Source organism: Paramormyrops kingsleyae, chromosome 11, assembly GCF_048594095.1.
Source record: "Paramormyrops kingsleyae isolate MSU_618 chromosome 11, PKINGS_0.4, whole genome shotgun sequence".
NCBI lineage: Eukaryota > Metazoa > Chordata > Actinopteri > Osteoglossiformes > Mormyridae > Paramormyrops > Paramormyrops kingsleyae.
In genome coordinates this window covers 7,456,465-7,475,592 of record NC_132807.1, presented here as the reverse complement: position 1 = coordinate 7,475,592, position 19,128 = coordinate 7,456,465, and the positions used below count along the sequence as shown (strand labels likewise).

Genomic DNA, 19,128 nt, shown 5'->3' with positions numbered 1-19,128 from the left:
CACGAGTGTAGGAATTTCACAATCCTTAGAAGCCGCAGTCTATTTTTAACTGGACTTCTCAGCACAATGCGGTCATGCAGCAACCCGAGCAGAGCCTGACTCTCCATCAGCCTTTGTGACATCAAACCCGGTGTCATTTCAGGCTTAGCCCCAGTAACCGCCACTGGCAGACTCGGTAGTACCTGTAACTGTGGCTGTCACACAGTGCCTGATAGACGCAGGCAGATAGGGAGGCCGCCAGGGTGTGCAGCGCGTTAACCTGCAACGGTTAGCACCACAGTTAGCAAGACCGGCAAACACGCTCCATCCCCAGTCTCTCCTGCTTCCCATGCGATGCCTCCACCATGAAGGACGGGAGGGCTGGCTCGACCCCCCCGGAGAAGGGGGAGGCTAACCCGGTCGTCGGAGACGTCGGGGTGTGGAGGCATGTCCATCTGCGCCACAGTGTACAGGATGTCGTGGATGTGGTTGCAGAGGTGCAGCACGGGGTTGGCGATGACCGTCTTGGTGGGAGCGATGCTGGCGGAGAGCAGGGGCAGCGTGGTGGGCAACGGCAGGGGCGACTGTAGCTGCTTTACCGTGGTCTCCTAACCAAGGCAAAACCAAACAGCAGTGGGAGGGTCGAGAGATGCAAGCTTGCAAGGGACAAGTGCCAAAGCATGTCAAAGCAAAGGAGCAGAACAAAAATTCATCATGATTAATCACTCCATTTCAGCCAGTGACAGGGTCCTCCCAGTGTTTTTGGGTGATAAAACCCAGATATCTATTTTACCGAAAGAGCAGCACCTCGTTAAGCAAAACAACTAAATCAGGTTCTTTGAGGTTAGAACATATCAAACTTGAGTAGAACAGCAAACCATCTAGCTCACTGCAAACAGCTAAACTGAAGATCTTGTTAGGGTGGTGCTGACCTGCTGGGACTCCTGCAGCAGGAACAAAAGCTCCATCCTGACGGAGGTGACTCCTCCGCCCTTGGCCCCGTGTAGACTGCAGTAGCTCAGGAAGATGCGGAGCAGTGCCTGGTTCTTCTGGAGCCAGGCCTTGCGTCTCTCGGCGTGCTGCTGCTTAGCCTGCAGTCGGCGCCGCTCCAGCTGGTGGCGCTCGTAGGCGCCCGTGTCCGTCCGCTCCGCCGCCTCCTCGGGCTCTGCCCCTTCGGCCTCCCGCAGTTTCTCCTGCTCATTGGACGCCTCAACCTTATAGTTGCAGATACGGTGCATGGCACCAATCTCCTTCTCCAGCCAGCTGTAGAGCTGGAAGCGCAGCTTGCCGCCGTCCACCTCGTAGCCCGTTGCCAGAGTCCGCAGCTCTGTCATCAGGATCTTCAAGCACGCCCGGAACTTTAGCTGCTCCGCGATTACATCTACCTCAGACTCCCCGGCCGAGTCGTCCCGCTGAAGGCTGGGGGGCCTCATCGGCGGTGTCACCTTGGGCTTATCGGCGCTCTTCTCGGCCTTTGGCTTCATCATTAGGCCATCCTCATCCTCAGCCTTTGGCTTCATCATTAGGCCATCCTCATCCTCATCCTCGTCATCCTTGTTGTCCCCCCAATCCAACAGCAGACCCTCGTCCTCGACCACAGCCGATGGCTGGCTCCAGTCCAGGCTAGCCGAGGTATCGAGACCGCTCCCCCAGTCTAAGCCGGGGGCTGCTGAAGTAGGCGTGGACCAGTCAACCTCGCTGGATTTTCCGCCATTCTCTTTAGCCTGGGCAGAGCTCATGTTCACCATGGATGCTCCTTTACTGAGGGAGGACCCCGCCTTCTTAGTCACTTTGGGGATTTTCGAGAGCACTTCGAGGGCCAGCACAGGGCAGCCCACTTTGAAATGGGCGTTGGCTGTGGTGAAGAACAGCTTCCGCTCAATGAGGTTGATTTCATCCACGGCGCTCTTCTCGGAGGTCAAGCCCACAGTGGCCACGGTGCCTTCGGGGGAGGCGAAATGGCGCCGAATCAGCAGAGGATGCGTGCGAAGGTAGTTATAGAAGCTGAAGACCACAGGGTTGCAGGACTTCACCAACACGTCTGAGAGGAGGGAGAGCAGAGGAGGTGTGAATTCTGAGTGTTAGTGTAGGAATGAAAGCCAAAAAAAAATCAAGGAGCTATAAGAAATGGTGCAAATGTAACATGATCGGTGGAGCATAGTGGAATCACTAAACTGCCCATTGGGTAGGTTTGTGCCCTTGTGACGGACTGGTACCCTGGTCAGTGTGTCCCCTGCCCTGTTTCAGTGCTTTCTGGGATAAGCGTCAGGCTCACTAGTTCCCTGTACTAGATAAGTGGTTGGAAGGTGAAAGGATGGCATTTAGTTCTCCTACGTTGCATGGTGCTGAGGTGCAGCTTACCCTGGCTTTCGTCTCCCTCCTTTGGTACCTGCTCCAGCAGGGTGTCCAGGGCTCTTGTGTAGTCCTTCATGATCCAGAATGCTATGCTTCGCAGAAACGGGTCAGGGTGTAGCTTGGTGGAGGAGAACCCAGAACCATCTCTCTGGCAGCCAAGGACCCTCTCGTACAAAATGCCCTTGCAGGTCGAGGAACTCTCAAAGTCAGACTCATACAGACGGGCTACGACCATGGCCAGCTGGATGTCCTCCATCTTCTCCAGGCAGACCTAGGAGAGGCCAGATTTTGGGGCTTTCAAACAAGCCTGGTAAGGCATGTCAGGGTGCAGGAAACTGCCATCCATACTCCTCCTCAGGACAAAAAACGCCCTTTTGATGTAAACTTTACAACAGGTATATGAGATAGGGCCAACACTTGATGATTGTCACGTGACCGAGCAGTAGACCACGTGACAAGCTGACTGATCCAAAAATTCACAAACATTTGAACTGACAAAGGCTGAGAGATGTACTGACTTGCTGATAGCCCACTGTCACAGGATTTCCTGGCACGCTTGCCCTTCTCACCTCAATGGCGTCTTTCAGTGAGCCGGCCAGCAGAAAGAAGGCGGCGGACTGCTCGAAACGCTGTTTGCCAAGCAGTGAGAAGGCGTTCTTCAGGGCCGCCTTTCGCCACCGATCCTCCGTGAAGTTGTGGCTGAAGAACTGGGTCATCTTTTCATCATGCTGGGACCTGGAGGGCAAGACACGGGTGCGTGACCCTCACCTGGCTGCACAGAATTAAGCAACCTGGTTGACTTTCAATTACCAGCCACGCAATCGAGGTCCGTACCTGAACAAGCCCCACAAGACGGCCTTCTTCTTCATAGCCAAGTAAAATATAGCAGCATCCAAGGGATCGTTGTTCCGCTGGAATGCAGCCTTGCCCACCTGCGGTGCGATAACGAGGAAGTGGGCCACAGCAAAGTGTGCATTTTGCTTTACAGAGTAATTGGTGAGAAATCTGGGGAAGCAGTGAAAAGGTGTGCTATGTGAGGGTGTGCAGCAGAAGGGGGCTGCAGACCTTCTCCACCATCCTGCGCAGGGTGTTGATGTTGCGAATCCACCAGCCTACACCCACAGCACGCAGCTCTGACCACTGGGGGTCGCCCCTCTGCATGGCAGGGATCATGTTCAGGAGCTCCTCCTCCGCTTCGGAGTGGAAAGCCCAGGCGAAGTGGCACGTAGACAGACCTGCGTACACACCCACCCACACACACATGCACAGATTCAGGCAGGATGGACCCTTTTCCAAATCATGTACACTTAAAAGGACAGTTCACCCCAAAACTGAAAAGGGAGCTTTAATGCTATCTATCCATCTAGGTTGTTCTTCTGGGAGTTGCCTAGTTTTGGAGATATTGGCCGTAGAAACGTTGGGTTTCTCTTGAATATAACGGGAGTGAATGGCATTCTTTCTGTGGTGAAAAAGCACCAGAAAAATATACTTGAAAAATCCAACAGCAATGACTCTTACCAGAAATCATGACCCAGTTACTCAAGAAAATCCATAGACTTTGTAGTGAGCAGTTTACTTTAGGAACTATTGTCTTCTACCGAACTCCACACACCAGTTGTATCACTGCGCAGAAGATAGGAGCACGAGCACCATCTTCTGCACAGTGATATGATTGGTGTGTGGAGTTGAGGAGAAACTCTGGGCTCAGGTACACAGCTCACTGTGAAAATCGAGGACAGTACAGCAATGCATGAGTAATTCATTCGGGTCCTTCTCCTTGTATGCCGGCAGAGATGCCCGCATCCTACCTTGGTGTAGAAGCTGCATCCTGTAGAGAGGTGGGAGAGACGTCAGCAGGCAGGTGTGCAGCCGCATGGCCAACAGGTACCGCAGGCCGCACTCATCCAGGGCCTCGCCCCCTGCGCGTCAAACGCATGGAAAGGGAGGCTCAGGGTGACTCCTGAACCCATAACCTGGCCCACACCCAATCTCCGGTCGCATTGGACCAGGCTTCAGAATGAGCAGAGACCTAATCACTGCTACAAATCACCTCATTCAGGAAAGCAAGCACAGGGTTTATACCGAGATAGCAGCGTCTGAAGGCTGGGATGTCTGAACATCACAATCCTGCATCAGCAGACAGGACACCATGTTCTAGGGCCAATGTAATCATGGTAACCTTATTTAACGTTATGGTTCATGCTGGAAATGGGACTAGGCTAGCCCTGTAATTCTCAAACCAAAGGCAACCTAAAGGCCTGGAGGAACAGGTCCTCCTTCTCGATAAAACCCTTGGTCTGTTTCAGCAGTAATGTGGCATCTTGGCTGCCTCAGTAGCTGGAATGTCTCGTTCAGGTTCCAGGTCTCCTGCCAACACTTTGAGGCCAGGGAGTTAGGGAACCCAAAGTGTTTAAGTTCTCACTGTCTACCAAAGCAGAGCAACAGCCCGTGGCTCCAAACTCACCGGCATACCGCTTGTCCGAGGTGCCGCTGACTTCGGCGCTGGTGGTGGCCACAGTGTCTGCCAGCCCCACTAGGAACATCTGCTCCAGAGGGGTGAGGCCCGGCAGGCTGGAGTGCATCAGGTGGCTGGACAGTACCTGGGCATGTTCCGGCCCGAAGTAGGTTGGGCCATACTGGGACAGGTTGATGACTCGCGACTTCTCCTTCTTCTCGGACGCAAAACTGACAAAGTCGTCAGTGGTGACGGTCGGCACCTGGAACAGGTCGGCGTACTGGTCCCCGGGCGCTTTCTCGGCATCGCCGTCTGAGCCCTTGGCACCTTTGGCAGCCTCCTCGACGCTCTTATAGGAGGTGTCCAAGTCGGCGGACAGCAGGGCGTACAGGGGCAGCGGTGGAATGGAACTGATCTCTGTGTAGTCACGCCCCCCCTCCCGGCCAGCTAGAATGATGTCCTTGGCTGTGCTGCCGCTGACGCTGATGGTGCGGGACAGGTGGCGTCTGGTCCCGCCCTCTCCCGCCTCCACGTCCCTCACCACCGCCACCTCCCCTGCGATACACTTGACGAGGTGGGACAAGATGGCCTTGGCGCGACGCACTTTCCCGAGGTCCATCAGCTCCAGGAGTTGGGTGGGGTGATACTGGGGCAGCGTAGGAGACAGTGCATGGGCGGCCTCAAAAAGACCCCCGTCCTGGATGACGGCAGGTGTCCGGAAAGCATCATCAATGCCCGCGCTGCCCTCCACGACGCTCCTGGACCTGGATCGGGCCTCGGGCCCGGTAAAGATGCTGTCCGACGGGCTGTCCTCCTCTGCGTCACTGGGCTTCTTGTCTTGCCTCCACTGGGCGTAGACATGCATCTCGCAGTCCATGCCCACAACCAGGATGCCGTCTCGCACCCAGGATAGAGAGACAGGTAGCGAGGGCGTGCCGTCCACGGAGGACACCAGGTCCACGGAGCGGAGCAGCACCCACCGGGACCTGACGCCCTGCTTGATGCTGCCACCCAGAGGCAGTGTGATGACGGCCATGCCGTCCTTGCCGCTTGGCTGCTCATTGACGATGCCCGAGATGCGACCGTACATGAGTATATTGGAGCCCACGCCCACCGTAAGGATGTGGGATCCGTCTTCCTTTGACAGCCAGTCCAGGTGGACAAAGTGCTTGATGTTTGGGCTCTGAAGGATGTCCCGGCAGGCGTACGGGTCGGCCTTGCTGTACACAAACAGGTTGCTGTCCACGCTGACCTTGGGACCCAGCACGCTGCCTACCCTGGTGAAGTCATCCAGGTGGATGGTCTGCTCCAACACCCACTCGGAGCCGCCCGTGGACTCACACTCATAGATGGACACGTGCATGGAGAACTCTGTGGGTGCGCAGCTGTCGCTTCGCTGCTTGAAGGCCACCGCCAGGCGGCCTGTGTACGAGCAGCTGACCGCCACGGGGCGGCCGGTTACGCACACGGCACTGTCGTCGTCCTCCTCCTCGTTCAGGAGCAGCCAGGGCTCCCAGCGGTACATGCGGCTCGCCTCGGGCTCCCCTGCCGCTGGGTTCGCCTCTGGGACACAGCGCCAGAAGCGTACACGGCTGTCTGAGCAGGCGGTCACAATCAGGTAGGGAGCCAGACACACCGGGTAAATCGACGAGGAGCTGAGGTGCCCTTTAAACCCAAAAAGAAGCATCTTAGGAGAGTACACCTGCGACACCAACCTTTCAGGGCCATGAGCACTTCCTACTTTATTTCACAGCGGACTCTCCAATTAATCAACACAAATTTAAAAAAACAAAGCTCTGTACAGCTTAACTTAGACAAAAATGTTCTGAGGGCAAAAGGAAAAATGACTGGTTTAGAGAGATCACCAATCATATTGTCAGAAGTGGGTCCAAGCAACTAGAAAAAGTGGGACAAATCAGATGTCTTGGTCCTGCCTCCTTCGGCCCTCAGAACAGTATTGTGTAAGTAAAACTCCCGCAAGCCTTTGTACAAGATTTAATTAGTTCAGGGTTCCTGGGCACAATACATGTAAACATAAACCCTATAAACAAAAACAACTCATTAAGACACCACTTAAGACACATAATGTATGTGAATTTTTGCATCATTTAGTAAAGGTGTCGCCCATATCGCAGATGTCAGCTGACCTGCAGAGGGCGTGGCACGGATGACCTCCACCCCGGTGGGCAGGTCCAGCCTCTGGCTGTACACCAGCCTGGAGTCCAGGATCAGCTTGCTGGCAGACTGCAGGTTGGCAGTAGAGGAGGAACGGGGCAGTGGACTCTGTCCAGGGGACGTCTCTGGGGAAGAGTCCATGACGCCCTGCTGCTGGGGGACCATCAGCTGGTTCTGGAATGTCTGGGGCCTGGTGTTTTCTGAAAGAAATGGGTCGTCTCCCCTTACACACGCATATGTCTGTGTTTGTCCATCTTCATTAGTACAATCTAACCACCAGCATCTTCAACTCATTTTACATTTGGATCATTTATTCTTAAACATCTCCACTAACAGGAAACTATCCATTCATCACTGATTCCTCTCCTCCATGTCCTGCTGCCAGTACAACCACTTCCTCAGAGGAAAGTCGTTTCATGTTTCCGTTTCACCACGGGGGCTTCGCACGATTTATTTCAGGGTACATTCTACATTACACTCTTGTAGAATGACGCTCCAATGCTCTAATGCTCCAACGACTTGAGAGACAAACTAATCCTATCCTTTAAAACTCAAGGCACCACATGGCTGCCTGGCATTTTCCCCGTGTTATTTATGAGAGAAGCCCATTTGTAATTTGTCACAAATGGCACCTGAGAGTCCAACAATGAAAGTGATAATGGAGTTTAGTGACATTGGGATTCTCCGCGATTTGCAAGCGAGGGGCCATGTCAGACCCCCGGGACAGATCATCCACAACCCACGCTGCCCCACTGTGTCATAAACAGCCAAAAACCCACACGTCCACCCTCATGCCTCAAATGGAGGGCAAACCATGACACAGGCAGTGCCTGCAACTAGGGGTGTGAATCAAATGGCCTTGGGGCCAACAATTTGATTTAAAGAGCAATTAAATGCATCAGAAATCCCTAATTTCTCCCATAATTTGATTCCATTTGATTTAATAATAAATTATTATTATGTCACAGGCCTGTACATTGAGACCTCTTGTAAGAGGTGAATTAGCCAACAAAATCCCTCATCCTCCACTACAGGAAATGTCTGATCGTCCAATGCAATCATCCCTGTTATTTTAGGAGTTGTGTCCTTAGTTCTTGTGTGGCCAACTTTGAATACTAATGAAGTTTAAATATCGGCCGGTAATATCTGCAAAGACTGACGCATTGAATCTTGATTTTTTAACAAATAATCAGCCGATAGTTATATTTTAACCAATATATTGTGCATCTCCAGGGCTAACATTACTTTCTACTTTGCTAGCTAATTAGCTGCCTCAGAGGGTTACATTCCCAAAAGCACAAAGATAATCAGGTAGAGTTTCTTATTTGATTATGACCCATCCTGTGCCATCTTACGTTCCGGAAATTTCCATGACAGCACTGCTACTTTGCATGTCTACCTGCAGTAAGTGAATGCGAGAATGCACAACTCCAAAGTTGGAGTCCCTTTAAGGAGGATCTAGGCCCCAAGAATCCACTATAATTGATTCTGACATTACAGATCGATGCAGCTAAATCGCAGCCTTAATAATTGATTCATCATGATGTGTAGATGCATCCTTATATTCCAACCAGCAGCACACAGGATGAGTAGAGACGCTCGCAGGACACGCACCTACGCAGGCCTGAACGGACTTCAGATGCAGGTGCCACATCTGTAGCACCGAGTCACAGTTTTCGTCCTTCTCGATAACCACCAGGAAGAACTTTTCTGAGAAAGGAGGGGGCAGGCATCCTGTCTTGGACAAAGCATGGCGTCAGAAATAATGATTTGCCAAAATGGATTCTTTTTCTCAACTATTAGAATTTTATGCTGCTACCGTTGGACGATGGAAAGCATGGGAACATGTCAGGGGTGTCATCGTCATGAGGCTTGTACCCCAGGATGAAATCCTCCTGGAAGACGTGCAGCAGCTGGGTGTTGGACCCACACTGGGGTGGAGGAGAGCAGGACATCAGAAGGAGGCCACGGGGGATCGCCCACCAGCGCGGACGCCGGCGGAGCTGCTCACCTGATTGGTGATGGCGTCAAGCTCAATGATGCAGCCGGGCCGGGCGGTGGACTGCTGGCTGACAATGTTGAACACCTCGCCAACGAGCTTCTGAGGGGGGGGGGGACGACAGGTGGGTGGGTGTTTTTCTTTCGGAGGATTGAGCATATAGGGACAGGAGGAGGTAGGGGCTCGCCCGGCGGACTTACGGAGGTCTCAGGATCCGACAGCTCGTCGAGCAGCTTGCGTGCGTCCACCACGGCTTGGTAGAGCCTTAGGTTGGTCCCGTCGGAGGCCACAAAGCAGGCACTCGCTGAATTGCAGTAGGTGCCTGATAGTGACAGTTTTATGGGTGCAAAACAAAAAGTATTTACAGTCAAAGAGGCTTTTGATGGCAAAGAGATCCACAGGATGTGGGGACTGGATTATGAAATGCTTATTGGCACCTTTGTCATGAGTCAGAAAGGTGAACTCAGCAACATGCCAACAACTGCTTAGTCTTAAAATCAGCAAAACCAAAACACAAGAAGTGGGCCATAGCTCCTGCTCTCTCTCTCTCTCTCTCTCTCTCTCCCTCTCTCTCCACCACCCTCCCCCCTTCTCTCTCTTTCCTAACATAGGATGAACTTGCTTTATACTCTCCACAGAGTTATGACTGAGGGAGAGGCTTATCTCCTGCAACATTCACACTCTCCATATATTTATTTCCCAATCATCCACAGGTCCACAACAGGACACAGGCCGTGCTCACCGAGGACAGTGCTGGGGATGAGCGTGGGCAGCCAGGCCACATTGGAGAAAGCGGAGGTATGGAGCGAGTTGATCCTGGCCAGCTCTGACACGCCGCCCGTGCAGGACAGCGGCCCGATGTGGTCCACGCGCCACAGGATCAGCTCGCTGTAGATGGCGTTAGGGTCGTGGAAGGTGCGCGTAGCCGCATTCTTCAGCTGCTTTCTGGAGAAACCCTTCGCAGGCTTGACGGCCGGAAGGACGTCCAGATCTTTCTCAGAGTCCCAGGAGCTGTCTGTGGTGGGTGTGCGCAGGGCGTTGTGGTGCGAAGACGTCAGCAGCAGTGGCAGCACCGTGTGGCACGCCTGGTCATTCAGGTGGAACCGGTGCCCGCAGTAGCGGAACTTGTGTGACACGGTCATGACCGAGGCAAAGGCCGACCTCTCAGCGAAGGTGACCGCCCACTGATTGAGGGAGCCATCGACGTGCTTGGACACCATCATGACGGCTGGGCCGATGATGGGGGCCGGGGAGCAGCCCGTGGCAGAGGGACCCCCGCGGATGCGTTTGGCCTGCCTATCCTGGTCCAGTGCACCATTGCTCTCCAGCTCCGAGAAGGTGCAGGCATACATCATGATGTTCTTGCTGAGGGAGTTGGCGTCACCGGTGGGAAATGCCACAGGAATGCGGGACGAGAAGGACACCTGATGGCAGAACAAGAGATGATGTCCAACTCATAGTTAACAGGTAGTAGTAACTTCAAACAAGACAACTTCTACAACACTAATCCCCACCATCAAATTGGGTGTGCTCATTACACCAATAAAAACCACAGTATACAGATATAGTTGGATGTGTAGCGACAAATCATACCTGGACCTGCCTGAAAATCCCAGGGATGTACTCATCCAGGTACTTAACATGCCACACCAGGAAGGAGCCATCAATGGGGTGGATGGTGAAAAGCATGTCTGGGCTCTTGTTCCACTCCAGATTGAGAGCCTCCATCTTCCTGTCCAGAAGCACTGCAGGTAATGGAGCGCTGCTGCTGGACCCAGGTGAGGAAGCCTTGGTGCTCCCGTCCGGTTCCCCTTCCTCGTGCTCAGAGGAACCTTTGTCAGACATCTCATCGAGGTCTGAATCAAAGACATTTTGATACATAAAATAAGGCATTTTTCAAATACACTCCTATAATATCATTAGTTTGTTAACAGAGTGTTGACCATCAGGTTGTGAACAAACCCCTGCAGACCGCACTGTGGTGTGGATGGGCCATACCAAAGTCAAACTTGGCCTGGGGGGTGTCCTGCTCCATGTCTTCGGAGGCGCCCTGTTCCAGGTGATGCTCGGACACCTTCCGGAGCTGCTGCATGAAGAGGTCCATGGAGGTGGTGAAGCTCAGGTCCTTGTTGTTCAGCCAATGGACCACAAAGCCACCATTGGCTTCGTCAGCAGAGAAGGCCGACCCAGCCAACACTGATGGAACGTCTGAAGACGAGAAGAACATACGCTCAGCAGACATACAATTAGGTGGCGTGTCGATTAGGGAACATCAAATAAAGAGATGGTTACAGTTCAAAACTAGGCCAAGACTCTCATTAACCCATGAAACAGCCCCCACAATAAGTGGCACATGTGATGATGTTACTGGACCACCCCAAACACAAACAGCCCATTTTGGTTACCAGTGTTGGGATTGATGCTTGCGGAGATGTGGAAGTGGCAGAGAGCGTTGGCATGGTGAGAGATGTGCCGGTGGACTTCGTGCGACCCTAGCTGGCTGGGCAGGAGCTCTGTGTGGGCCACTAAGGCAGAGGATCTTCTGCGGCCTCGGCGCAGGTGTTTCAGGTGGTGGATGGACTGTCACAGCGCAAAAAAGCCTATTAGAACTGAACAGAACCGAACCGAACCAAAGGGCGTCAGAAGCGGATCATCGGTGAGAGACATGGTCAGCGGCGCCGCCGACCTCCAGAGCGTGCTGGATCTTATCCTTCTGACCCCCGGCATTGGGCAGGCTGCTGCTGAAGCTGGTGGCGTTCTCCGAGATGTGCCCCCCCAGCAGGCTGTCCTCCGGAAGCAGCGTCTCCGACCACAAGCGGCAGATGCCGTCCTGACACGAGGTCAGCAGCACGTTGCAGACCGAGCCCCTGTGTGGCGCAGCACAGAAATGGGAGGCACCGGCCTTGTTCGGCAGGACAAGCTAAGTCCTCACAGCACCAAATACACCCATATTACTTGTACTCTAATTTGACAGCTGGCAGATTTCCCATAATCCCATGAGGCATTTCTGCTAGAATATAAATTACATAACAAAGAATCTGTATTTTCCACATCTCAGTAACAACACTTGTTTTGTGCACCCTGACACTGTCAAGAAAAGTGCTTCTGTGAGCCTTTCATGACCCAAACATTCCTATACTCTACCATTAACAGCTTCCCTGTCACGCCTAATTTCCCATCAGTCTGCGCTGCGCTGGGCGGAGTCTACACGGCATACGGATATTTAGGAAGGTGGGGGGGCTTACTTGGCCATGTACTTGCTCGTCTTCCTCCAAGACAAGCCAGCGACGGCGCGAGGGTGAGCCAGGTACACAAAAGAGAAGTGGACAGCAGCCATCTTCCTGTCGGGCAGGTCCGGGACCACCACAGCGGACCTCCAGGCCGTAGTGGGATACCACACCTTCAACAGGCAGTCGTCCTGCACGAGAAAGATGCGGTTATGCGGCGCAGTGCAAAGCCAGGCAAACACATCGATATCCCCAGCTCAAGGACACATCGCAGAACACGCAAAACCATTTATATACTAAAAGTCTAAACTGGAAGGCGACATTTCCCTGTAAAATGATTTATAACCATGCTTCAAATCAATCAGGTTTCACGCACAGCAAATATACCATTAATCTAAAAATTGCAAATATAACCCCTCTCTGTAAACACCTTCGTCTTATGATGTACTGATGGAGTTTCTTATCATATATTACATTCCATTACATGTGAAGGTCAGGGCGGAAAATGCGCTGAATAAAGGCTTGTGGTGAACCTCTGCTTTTCCCATTCCCGTTAATGGTGGCGGTGACTCTGTACCTTCCCAGCTGTAGCGAAGTACTCTCCATCAGGCGACCACTTCATTATGTTCACGGGCACGGCCGTCCTTGGGTTTGAGAGAGCGAGTGGGAAGGAAGAAGAAGAAAAGACAGGATTGCAGTGAGGTTAATGATCTTCTCCAGATGACAGGAATATTGACGTTTCAGTCAGTGAGAAACACAGAGTGTACTTTAAGGTTGGACAGGAGCTCTGTGTTGAAGACAGTGTAAGGAGAAGGAGATCTAGGTCACCTAATCAGCAGCGAGTGAACCAGGAGAAACAGGTCACCTGACCGGGCGATAGTCACCAGGAGAGACAGGTCACCTGACCGGGAACTAGTCACCAGGAGAGACAGGTCACCTGACCGGGAACTAGTCACCAGGAGAGACAGGTCACCTGACCGGGAACTAGTCACCAGGAGAGACAGGTCACCTGACCGGGAACTAGTCACCAGGAGAGACAGGTCACCTGACCGGGCGATAGTCACCAGGAGAGACAGGTCACCTGACCGGGCGATAGTCACCAGGAGAGACAGGTGGCCTAACCGGGAACTAGTCACCAGGAGAGACAGGTCACCTAACTGGGAACTAGTCAAAAGGAGAGACAGGTCACCTAACTGGGAACTAGTCACCAGAAAATCCAGGTCACCTATCCAGTAACTAGTAACCCCTGATAAGCAGGAGCTGAGCAACAGTTGCTGGAGCCCTGCTAAGCCAGAGCTACCGCCCTAATGCCTTCAGGCCCTAGTTTTCCTAACCAGGTACGTTATGGGGCTTTAGCATCAGTCTGCTGCGTTATTTTCATTGGCATTTATCACGATAAAGGCCAGAACAAAGACACTCACTTGCAGTACCAGACGCAGTTCCAGTCATTAAGCACCGGGTGCATTTTCTCCTCCGCCACCTGGCCATCCTCCTCCTCTAGGAGGGTGTCGCTGGTGGGTGGGGCCCACAGCTGCAGGCATTCTGTCGCAGCAAGGATCCGGTTACCTAAGGGGGGGGGACAGGTTTGTGCATTAAACACAGAATGCCATTAAAGATGAGGGCTGTGGGTGATGAGTAACATCTAATGCGGGTCTTTGTCAGAATCAGCTCCTCCATTTACCCAAACTCAAACGGCCTCCGCCGCTTGGTGTATGGAATTATTTGTAGTCCTGCCATTTTACGCAATTAAAAGAACATGCAGCCCAGCAAAGATTGGGAATGAGATCCATTACCTTGTGGATCCCACGCCAAGTTGTAGGTCATGGCATTTAGGAAAAACTGTCCCGTCTTTTGCCACTGATAGTTTAGTTGCTGTTAAGAAAGAAATGGGGGGCACTGTTCAAATCGACAGGCAACATCGTGATAGCAGACTTCCTGCCTGCACAGGTGTAGCAATTGTGAAAATCAGGTAGCAATTAGCTAGGAAACATGACTGATTCCTTTCCATCCACCCAGCCATTCATCCATCCATCCATCCATCCATCTATCCTAACTGCTTATCTAAAAGAGGCTTATGGTGACATATACATTTCAATTCTTATAAAAAAAAGTCCTTTTTATCATAACCACAGGGCATCACTTTGACTTATCTTTCCTTAAGGCTGAACTTTGCCCCAGCGCCTAACAATCAGCTGCCGTCTCGTGATTTCACCTCAAGCTGCTGTTTTCCCCCCCACCCCCAAAAATAAATATTTTCATTTGTTGTGACAGCACGTTGTCCCCGTCACTCAGACAGCCAGCGACCAATGGGCTGCTGAGGAATCTGAAAAGGCGTCAATAATCGTCAGTAATTAACCACGCTGACAGCACAACGTCAGTCCAGAACGAGGCTCGAGGCCCCAGGAAGGACACAAGGCTGCACTCACTCTGTGCCTTTTATTCAGGGCCGTGGACAGAGGCTCAAAGATGCACACGGTGTTTCCGTAGGACGCGGCGATCTGGAAGAGAGGGCGCGGGTCAGGGGGGGGGGGTCATGGGCGAGGCGGGAACGCAGGCTGAGATCTGCTGGGAAGGCACTCACTCTGCCCAGATGGTGAGAACACTCCACACAGCCCACTTGGATATTCCCATGCTGAGCTCCGGGGATGATCTGTACACACTCGAAGTCGCTGGCCAATATGACGATGTCACAGCCGGAGCCATAGGCCTGCGGCAAACAGTGAAAGGGGAATATTAACAAAAAAAACAATACATAAAAATAAATGAATAGGGCACATAAAGGCATGTTTTTACTAGTCCTTTTAACACGATGATGATGATGATGATGATGACGACACAACAAGGCCCCGCCCACTGCCAAGGCTCCCTCCCACCGGCCACGTGCCGGAAGACCCGTGGGGGCAGGATTTCCGTGTTGTGCTCCGTCACTCTGCCCTTGCGTATCCTGCGGGCCCGTGTCAGTGTCTAGACGAGCCTCGGATCGATATACATCCGTGATGTCCGGCACGGGGGTGGGGGGGGGGGGGACAGGGGGGCATGGGGCTGGGGGTGACAGCTTGTCCCACACGCCGGGGATGGCAGTGAGCCTCTTTACAGCACCAACCGCGATGCGAGCGTCCGGCTCAAACCAAAAGGTGAGGAAGCTGAGGAAGAAACATGAGAAGCATCCTGGGAGGAGGAACGAGGCCTCTGCACACCCCCCACCCCCCCCCCCATCCACTGCTAACGAGCCAAGACGGCGCACGATGCAGCGTCCTGCCGTCACCCAATCCGCAGGACGTCGTGAGCACAGGAGCCTGCGGCGTGATTAATTCATGGAAATACGAGAAGCGGGGAAGCACTGCGTACACTCAGCAAACTGCGCGACAAGTGGGCTAGCCGGCCGGGACCAGCGACAGCGTCCGCCACGGCAGCCATCCGGCACTTCATGCCGTGTGCTAGTCACATGGGTCAGCCTCCCCCTCCCCAACCGGAGTCCCTCTCTGGCACCGCCGGGTGGGGAGGGGTGCGGAGGCAGAGACGGGGAGAGCCTCTGCGGATCTCGTCATCACCGCCGCACATTATCGCGGGAATTAAGCCCGGTCACCGTCACACACAGGACGGCCGTCCAGAATACCTCTGAATGACCTCTCTCGTGGGCGGGGCTCGCACTCATCTCATCCCCGCCATCTTTTTCGTGCTCATAAGCTCATAAATCTTTCACTCCATTGGTGCGTGTCACTAAGGAATGGGGAAGCAGACAAAAAAAAACAAAAACAATTTGGCTATCAGTGACCGACCTGTTTCTTCCTCACTCTTAAAGGCACAGGTCTCATTTTACTTTCTAACGCGGACAAAACAGTTCAGCATTGGCCTCTTCTCTTGCTGCTAACCTGGGCGACGGTGTGCTTATTTCTGTATAAACCCTGGGCATCAATGCCAGATGGACTCCCTCCCTAAAAAAATAAGCTACTACACTCAACTCATATTTGCATGTGGAATCAGCTGCAGATTTCCCACAGCTAATGTGCATTCAGGTTCCCTCCCACAACGAGCACGTGCTTAAACCACACAAAAATTCAGGGAAAAATGTGTCAGGGCTTGTCTAACTTCAGAGACCAACACTTTACTTTCTGCTAAACCTATCATATTGTCAGTTGCACAGAATAGACATTCCTCGCTTTGGACATTTCCTGCCTCAATTCCATAAATAATGTAACACAAAGCTTTTTTGTGTCCCAACTTAAGTTCCGCATCTCAGGCCTGACCTTTAACACCAGCACTGTCCAGATCTGCCAGGTTTCTCACAGCGTCCGGGGGAAAAGGCCCTGACTGCTCAACGGAGCCGTTCCTATGTCCGAATACGAGGACCAGCTGGACAGTCACACATTAAACAGAAGGCCGCTAGGAGCAAGATCCAGAGAAACGTTTCCAGGGACAGCAGAGGAAAGCTCACCTTAACCTTTGAAAGGCTTTCGGCACTGCGACTGGATGCAGCGACACCTCGCTAAAATGGATGGCAGAGCTTCGGTCGTTAAACCTACTGAATGCCACGTCTGGAATGTCTCATGAACCCCACCGACGCGGCCCCTGCCCAGCTCCCACAAAGCTGGATACTGCCATCGCACGAGTCACCAGCAGCAGGGATAATGACAAGGTGGCGAAGGCGGCGGTCACCTAACACCCTGTCTTAATTAATGAGGAAAGCACTCTGTCCAATCCCATAACAGCCCCCGCACAGGACAAACCATTCAAGCTCATCGACACACGTAAAGCCCGTCCCAGCGGAGCTGGCATCCCGGAATTCAAGCGGTGAATTTGCAATTCTCTCCACATCCTCTGACACAGCAAAACCCGGCGCTCTCAGGACAGTTTCTCAGACTTTCACTTCTCCCTCATAAACATTTTTAAAAAATTCCAGCTCACCGCATGAGACATCACATTTAAAACTGATAATGCCTAGAAATGCATTTCATAATGTAAATAAAGATGTGACACTGATTGCTGACACTGATTTTTAATAACGATAAAGCAAACCATCAGCCTACTGTACTGCACACTACTCAATAATCCACAACTGTGAATATACTACTGGGCACAATTAACATTAAGACATGTACACAACATGTACAATGCATTAAGACATGTAAACGAATAATAAGTTATTTAAAAATATGTATAATCCATGAAGACTGAAGGATACATTATAGAAAAGGACGATACATGTTGCTCTGACACCCACCAACACATCTGACGTCTGTGGATTCGGGTATTTTAAGAATGACATGACATGCCCCCCCCCAAAGCCATGAATCATATTCATGCAGGCAAACACATGAGGCGAGATGACCACCCACTCCGGCGATGGGGAGGAGGGCAACCAAGCAAAAAAAACCGTGCTTCTCATGACGGGACTGGGTTGAATCGGATCGGACTGGATCAGGGGACCTGACATCCGCGCCCCCCCCCCCAATCTCTCACCTCAGTGCATGGCCCTTCAACATAACGCGTCGCCCCGGTATCGCCACTATACCAGGCGGCTGATTAAAGGTCATTTGCTGAACCCGATCTTCGCCCCAGAATTGCTAATGCAACTAAGTATCCGCACACCAGCCACACCAAATATCCCAGCAGACCCAAGCCGAGCTGCGATAACCTTGAGCATCCGCAAGGCAAACAGAAACAGCAGATCTCAGTTATACAGGAGCCCGAGTGACGCTGGGGCTGAATGTGCGGAGGGGTGGGGGACACCTTTGCCAAACCGATGCCTGACAGATGCCGGGTCGGGTCGTGTCGCGATTCTCAGCGATCACCCTTCCCCCCCCCCAGCACGGTAAAAACAACACTTACCGTAAACGGGATGTCGCTGACGCTTCCCACCGAGTAACAGCTGTCCCCGGGATTTACCGCGCCGGTCAGCACCTGGTGGAGATGCATTTTCTCCTTCTTCTAGCCGGAGGTGGGTCTTTAATAATTCACAGCGCCGACTCCCGTCCACCCTTCCCGTCTCCCCATCTAGGTGCGCTGTTAGAGAGCAATCCCATCGGTCTCTGGCCTGTCACGGAGCTCGCTTGCTGAAAAAACACGCTCCTCTCCGTTTTTATTTCATGCCGACGTGGATAAATGTTGGACGAGCTACTGTTGCCAGTCCCAAAACTCGGATGTACCTTACTGTCCTCTCGCCTCCGTGCCGTATCAACAAACACTCGGATTATCGCTTCCCCTCCGTGGACAAACGGATCTCTGCAGCGGCGTTAGCATGCGCGGGCACGGCATTCCCAGGCACGGCGCCTCCGACCTCGGCCATAGATGTACGATTTCTAGAGCCAGCACAACAATGCAACCGAAAATCAGCAGTCAAACGCCTGCGAGCGGTGTTGAAAATCCGGATATATAAAGTCATCTAAATACACCATTAAACGCGTATTTTATGCGGCCAGGATAACTGTCTGCGCTTCAGTCAGAGACGCCTCAGCCGGGAATTGCTTTTACAGTCACGATGTCGCGTCTCGTCTAGTAGCTTTATATCTACAAGCACGCGCACCGAGAAGCTGGTGGAGCGCGCACCCCGGCTATGACGACTCATGCCTTCATTGATCATCAAAAAACTCGATGCTGCCGGCTAAATCATAACGTAATTGTAAATAAGCGCAGCAGTAGAATGTTTTAAAAATGAACCATGCCATATTTAATTGTATTTACAAAGGATGGCAAATTACAGAAACACGGGTATAGTTAAGTACCTACGAAGCGTAGGTAGGTGACGTTAAGAGGGAATCCCCGACCCTCCCTTAAATAATGATGTTTTGGTGCAATCTGTAATTCTTCCCGGAATTTCAATCGCACATATTCCGAAAAGGACAGCAGGAACGTACGTTAATATTTTTAAATTAACATAGTATCAATTAAAGCACTTGACTACATAACGCAAAGAGAACGTAATAACCCGTGCGCTGTAA

The 19,128-nt window shown here is 52.3% G+C and overlaps 1 protein-coding gene across 3 annotated transcripts in view; it reads right to left on the bottom strand.

The window, feature by feature from the left end:
• Positions 1 to 18,665, bottom strand: part of dmxl2 (Dmx-like 2) — a 31,282-nt gene extending 12,617 nt beyond the window's left edge. For 2 of the 3 annotated variants that reach the window (XM_023813963.2, XM_023813968.2), the window contains exons 1-26: positions 18,020 to 18,665; positions 14,772 to 14,897; positions 14,617 to 14,688; positions 13,984 to 14,062; positions 13,612 to 13,756; positions 12,768 to 12,834; positions 12,209 to 12,381; positions 11,650 to 11,830; positions 11,369 to 11,543; positions 10,962 to 11,171; positions 10,557 to 10,819; positions 9,706 to 10,387; positions 9,164 to 9,285; positions 8,976 to 9,065; positions 8,784 to 8,895; positions 8,579 to 8,698; positions 6,937 to 7,164; positions 4,799 to 6,454; positions 4,143 to 4,253; positions 3,400 to 3,569; positions 3,169 to 3,266; positions 2,904 to 3,069; positions 2,341 to 2,605; positions 912 to 2,020; positions 396 to 587; positions 183 to 259 (exon numbers count right to left, since the gene is read on the bottom strand). In XM_023813963.2, the coding sequence (XP_023669731.2) occupies positions 183 to 259; positions 396 to 587; positions 912 to 2,020; positions 2,341 to 2,605; positions 2,904 to 3,069; positions 3,169 to 3,266; positions 3,400 to 3,569; positions 4,143 to 4,253; positions 4,799 to 6,454; positions 6,937 to 7,164; positions 8,579 to 8,698; positions 8,784 to 8,895; positions 8,976 to 9,065; positions 9,164 to 9,285; positions 9,706 to 10,387; positions 10,557 to 10,819; positions 10,962 to 11,171; positions 11,369 to 11,543; positions 11,650 to 11,830; positions 12,209 to 12,381; positions 12,768 to 12,834; positions 13,612 to 13,756; positions 13,984 to 14,062; positions 14,617 to 14,688; positions 14,772 to 14,897; positions 18,020 to 18,106 (6,776 nt within the window). In that variant the 5' untranslated portion in view covers positions 18,107 to 18,665. The remainder of the gene's footprint in view (positions 1 to 182; positions 260 to 395; positions 588 to 911; positions 2,021 to 2,340; positions 2,606 to 2,903; positions 3,070 to 3,168; positions 3,267 to 3,399; positions 3,570 to 4,142; positions 4,254 to 4,798; positions 6,455 to 6,936; positions 7,165 to 8,578; positions 8,699 to 8,783; positions 8,896 to 8,975; positions 9,066 to 9,163; positions 9,286 to 9,705; positions 10,388 to 10,556; positions 10,820 to 10,961; positions 11,172 to 11,368; positions 11,544 to 11,649; positions 11,831 to 12,208; positions 12,382 to 12,767; positions 12,835 to 13,611; positions 13,757 to 13,983; positions 14,063 to 14,616; positions 14,689 to 14,771; positions 14,898 to 18,019) is intronic. The other variant, XM_023813965.2, reaches the window with a different exon arrangement.
• Positions 18,666 to 19,128: the final 463 nt, after the last annotated feature.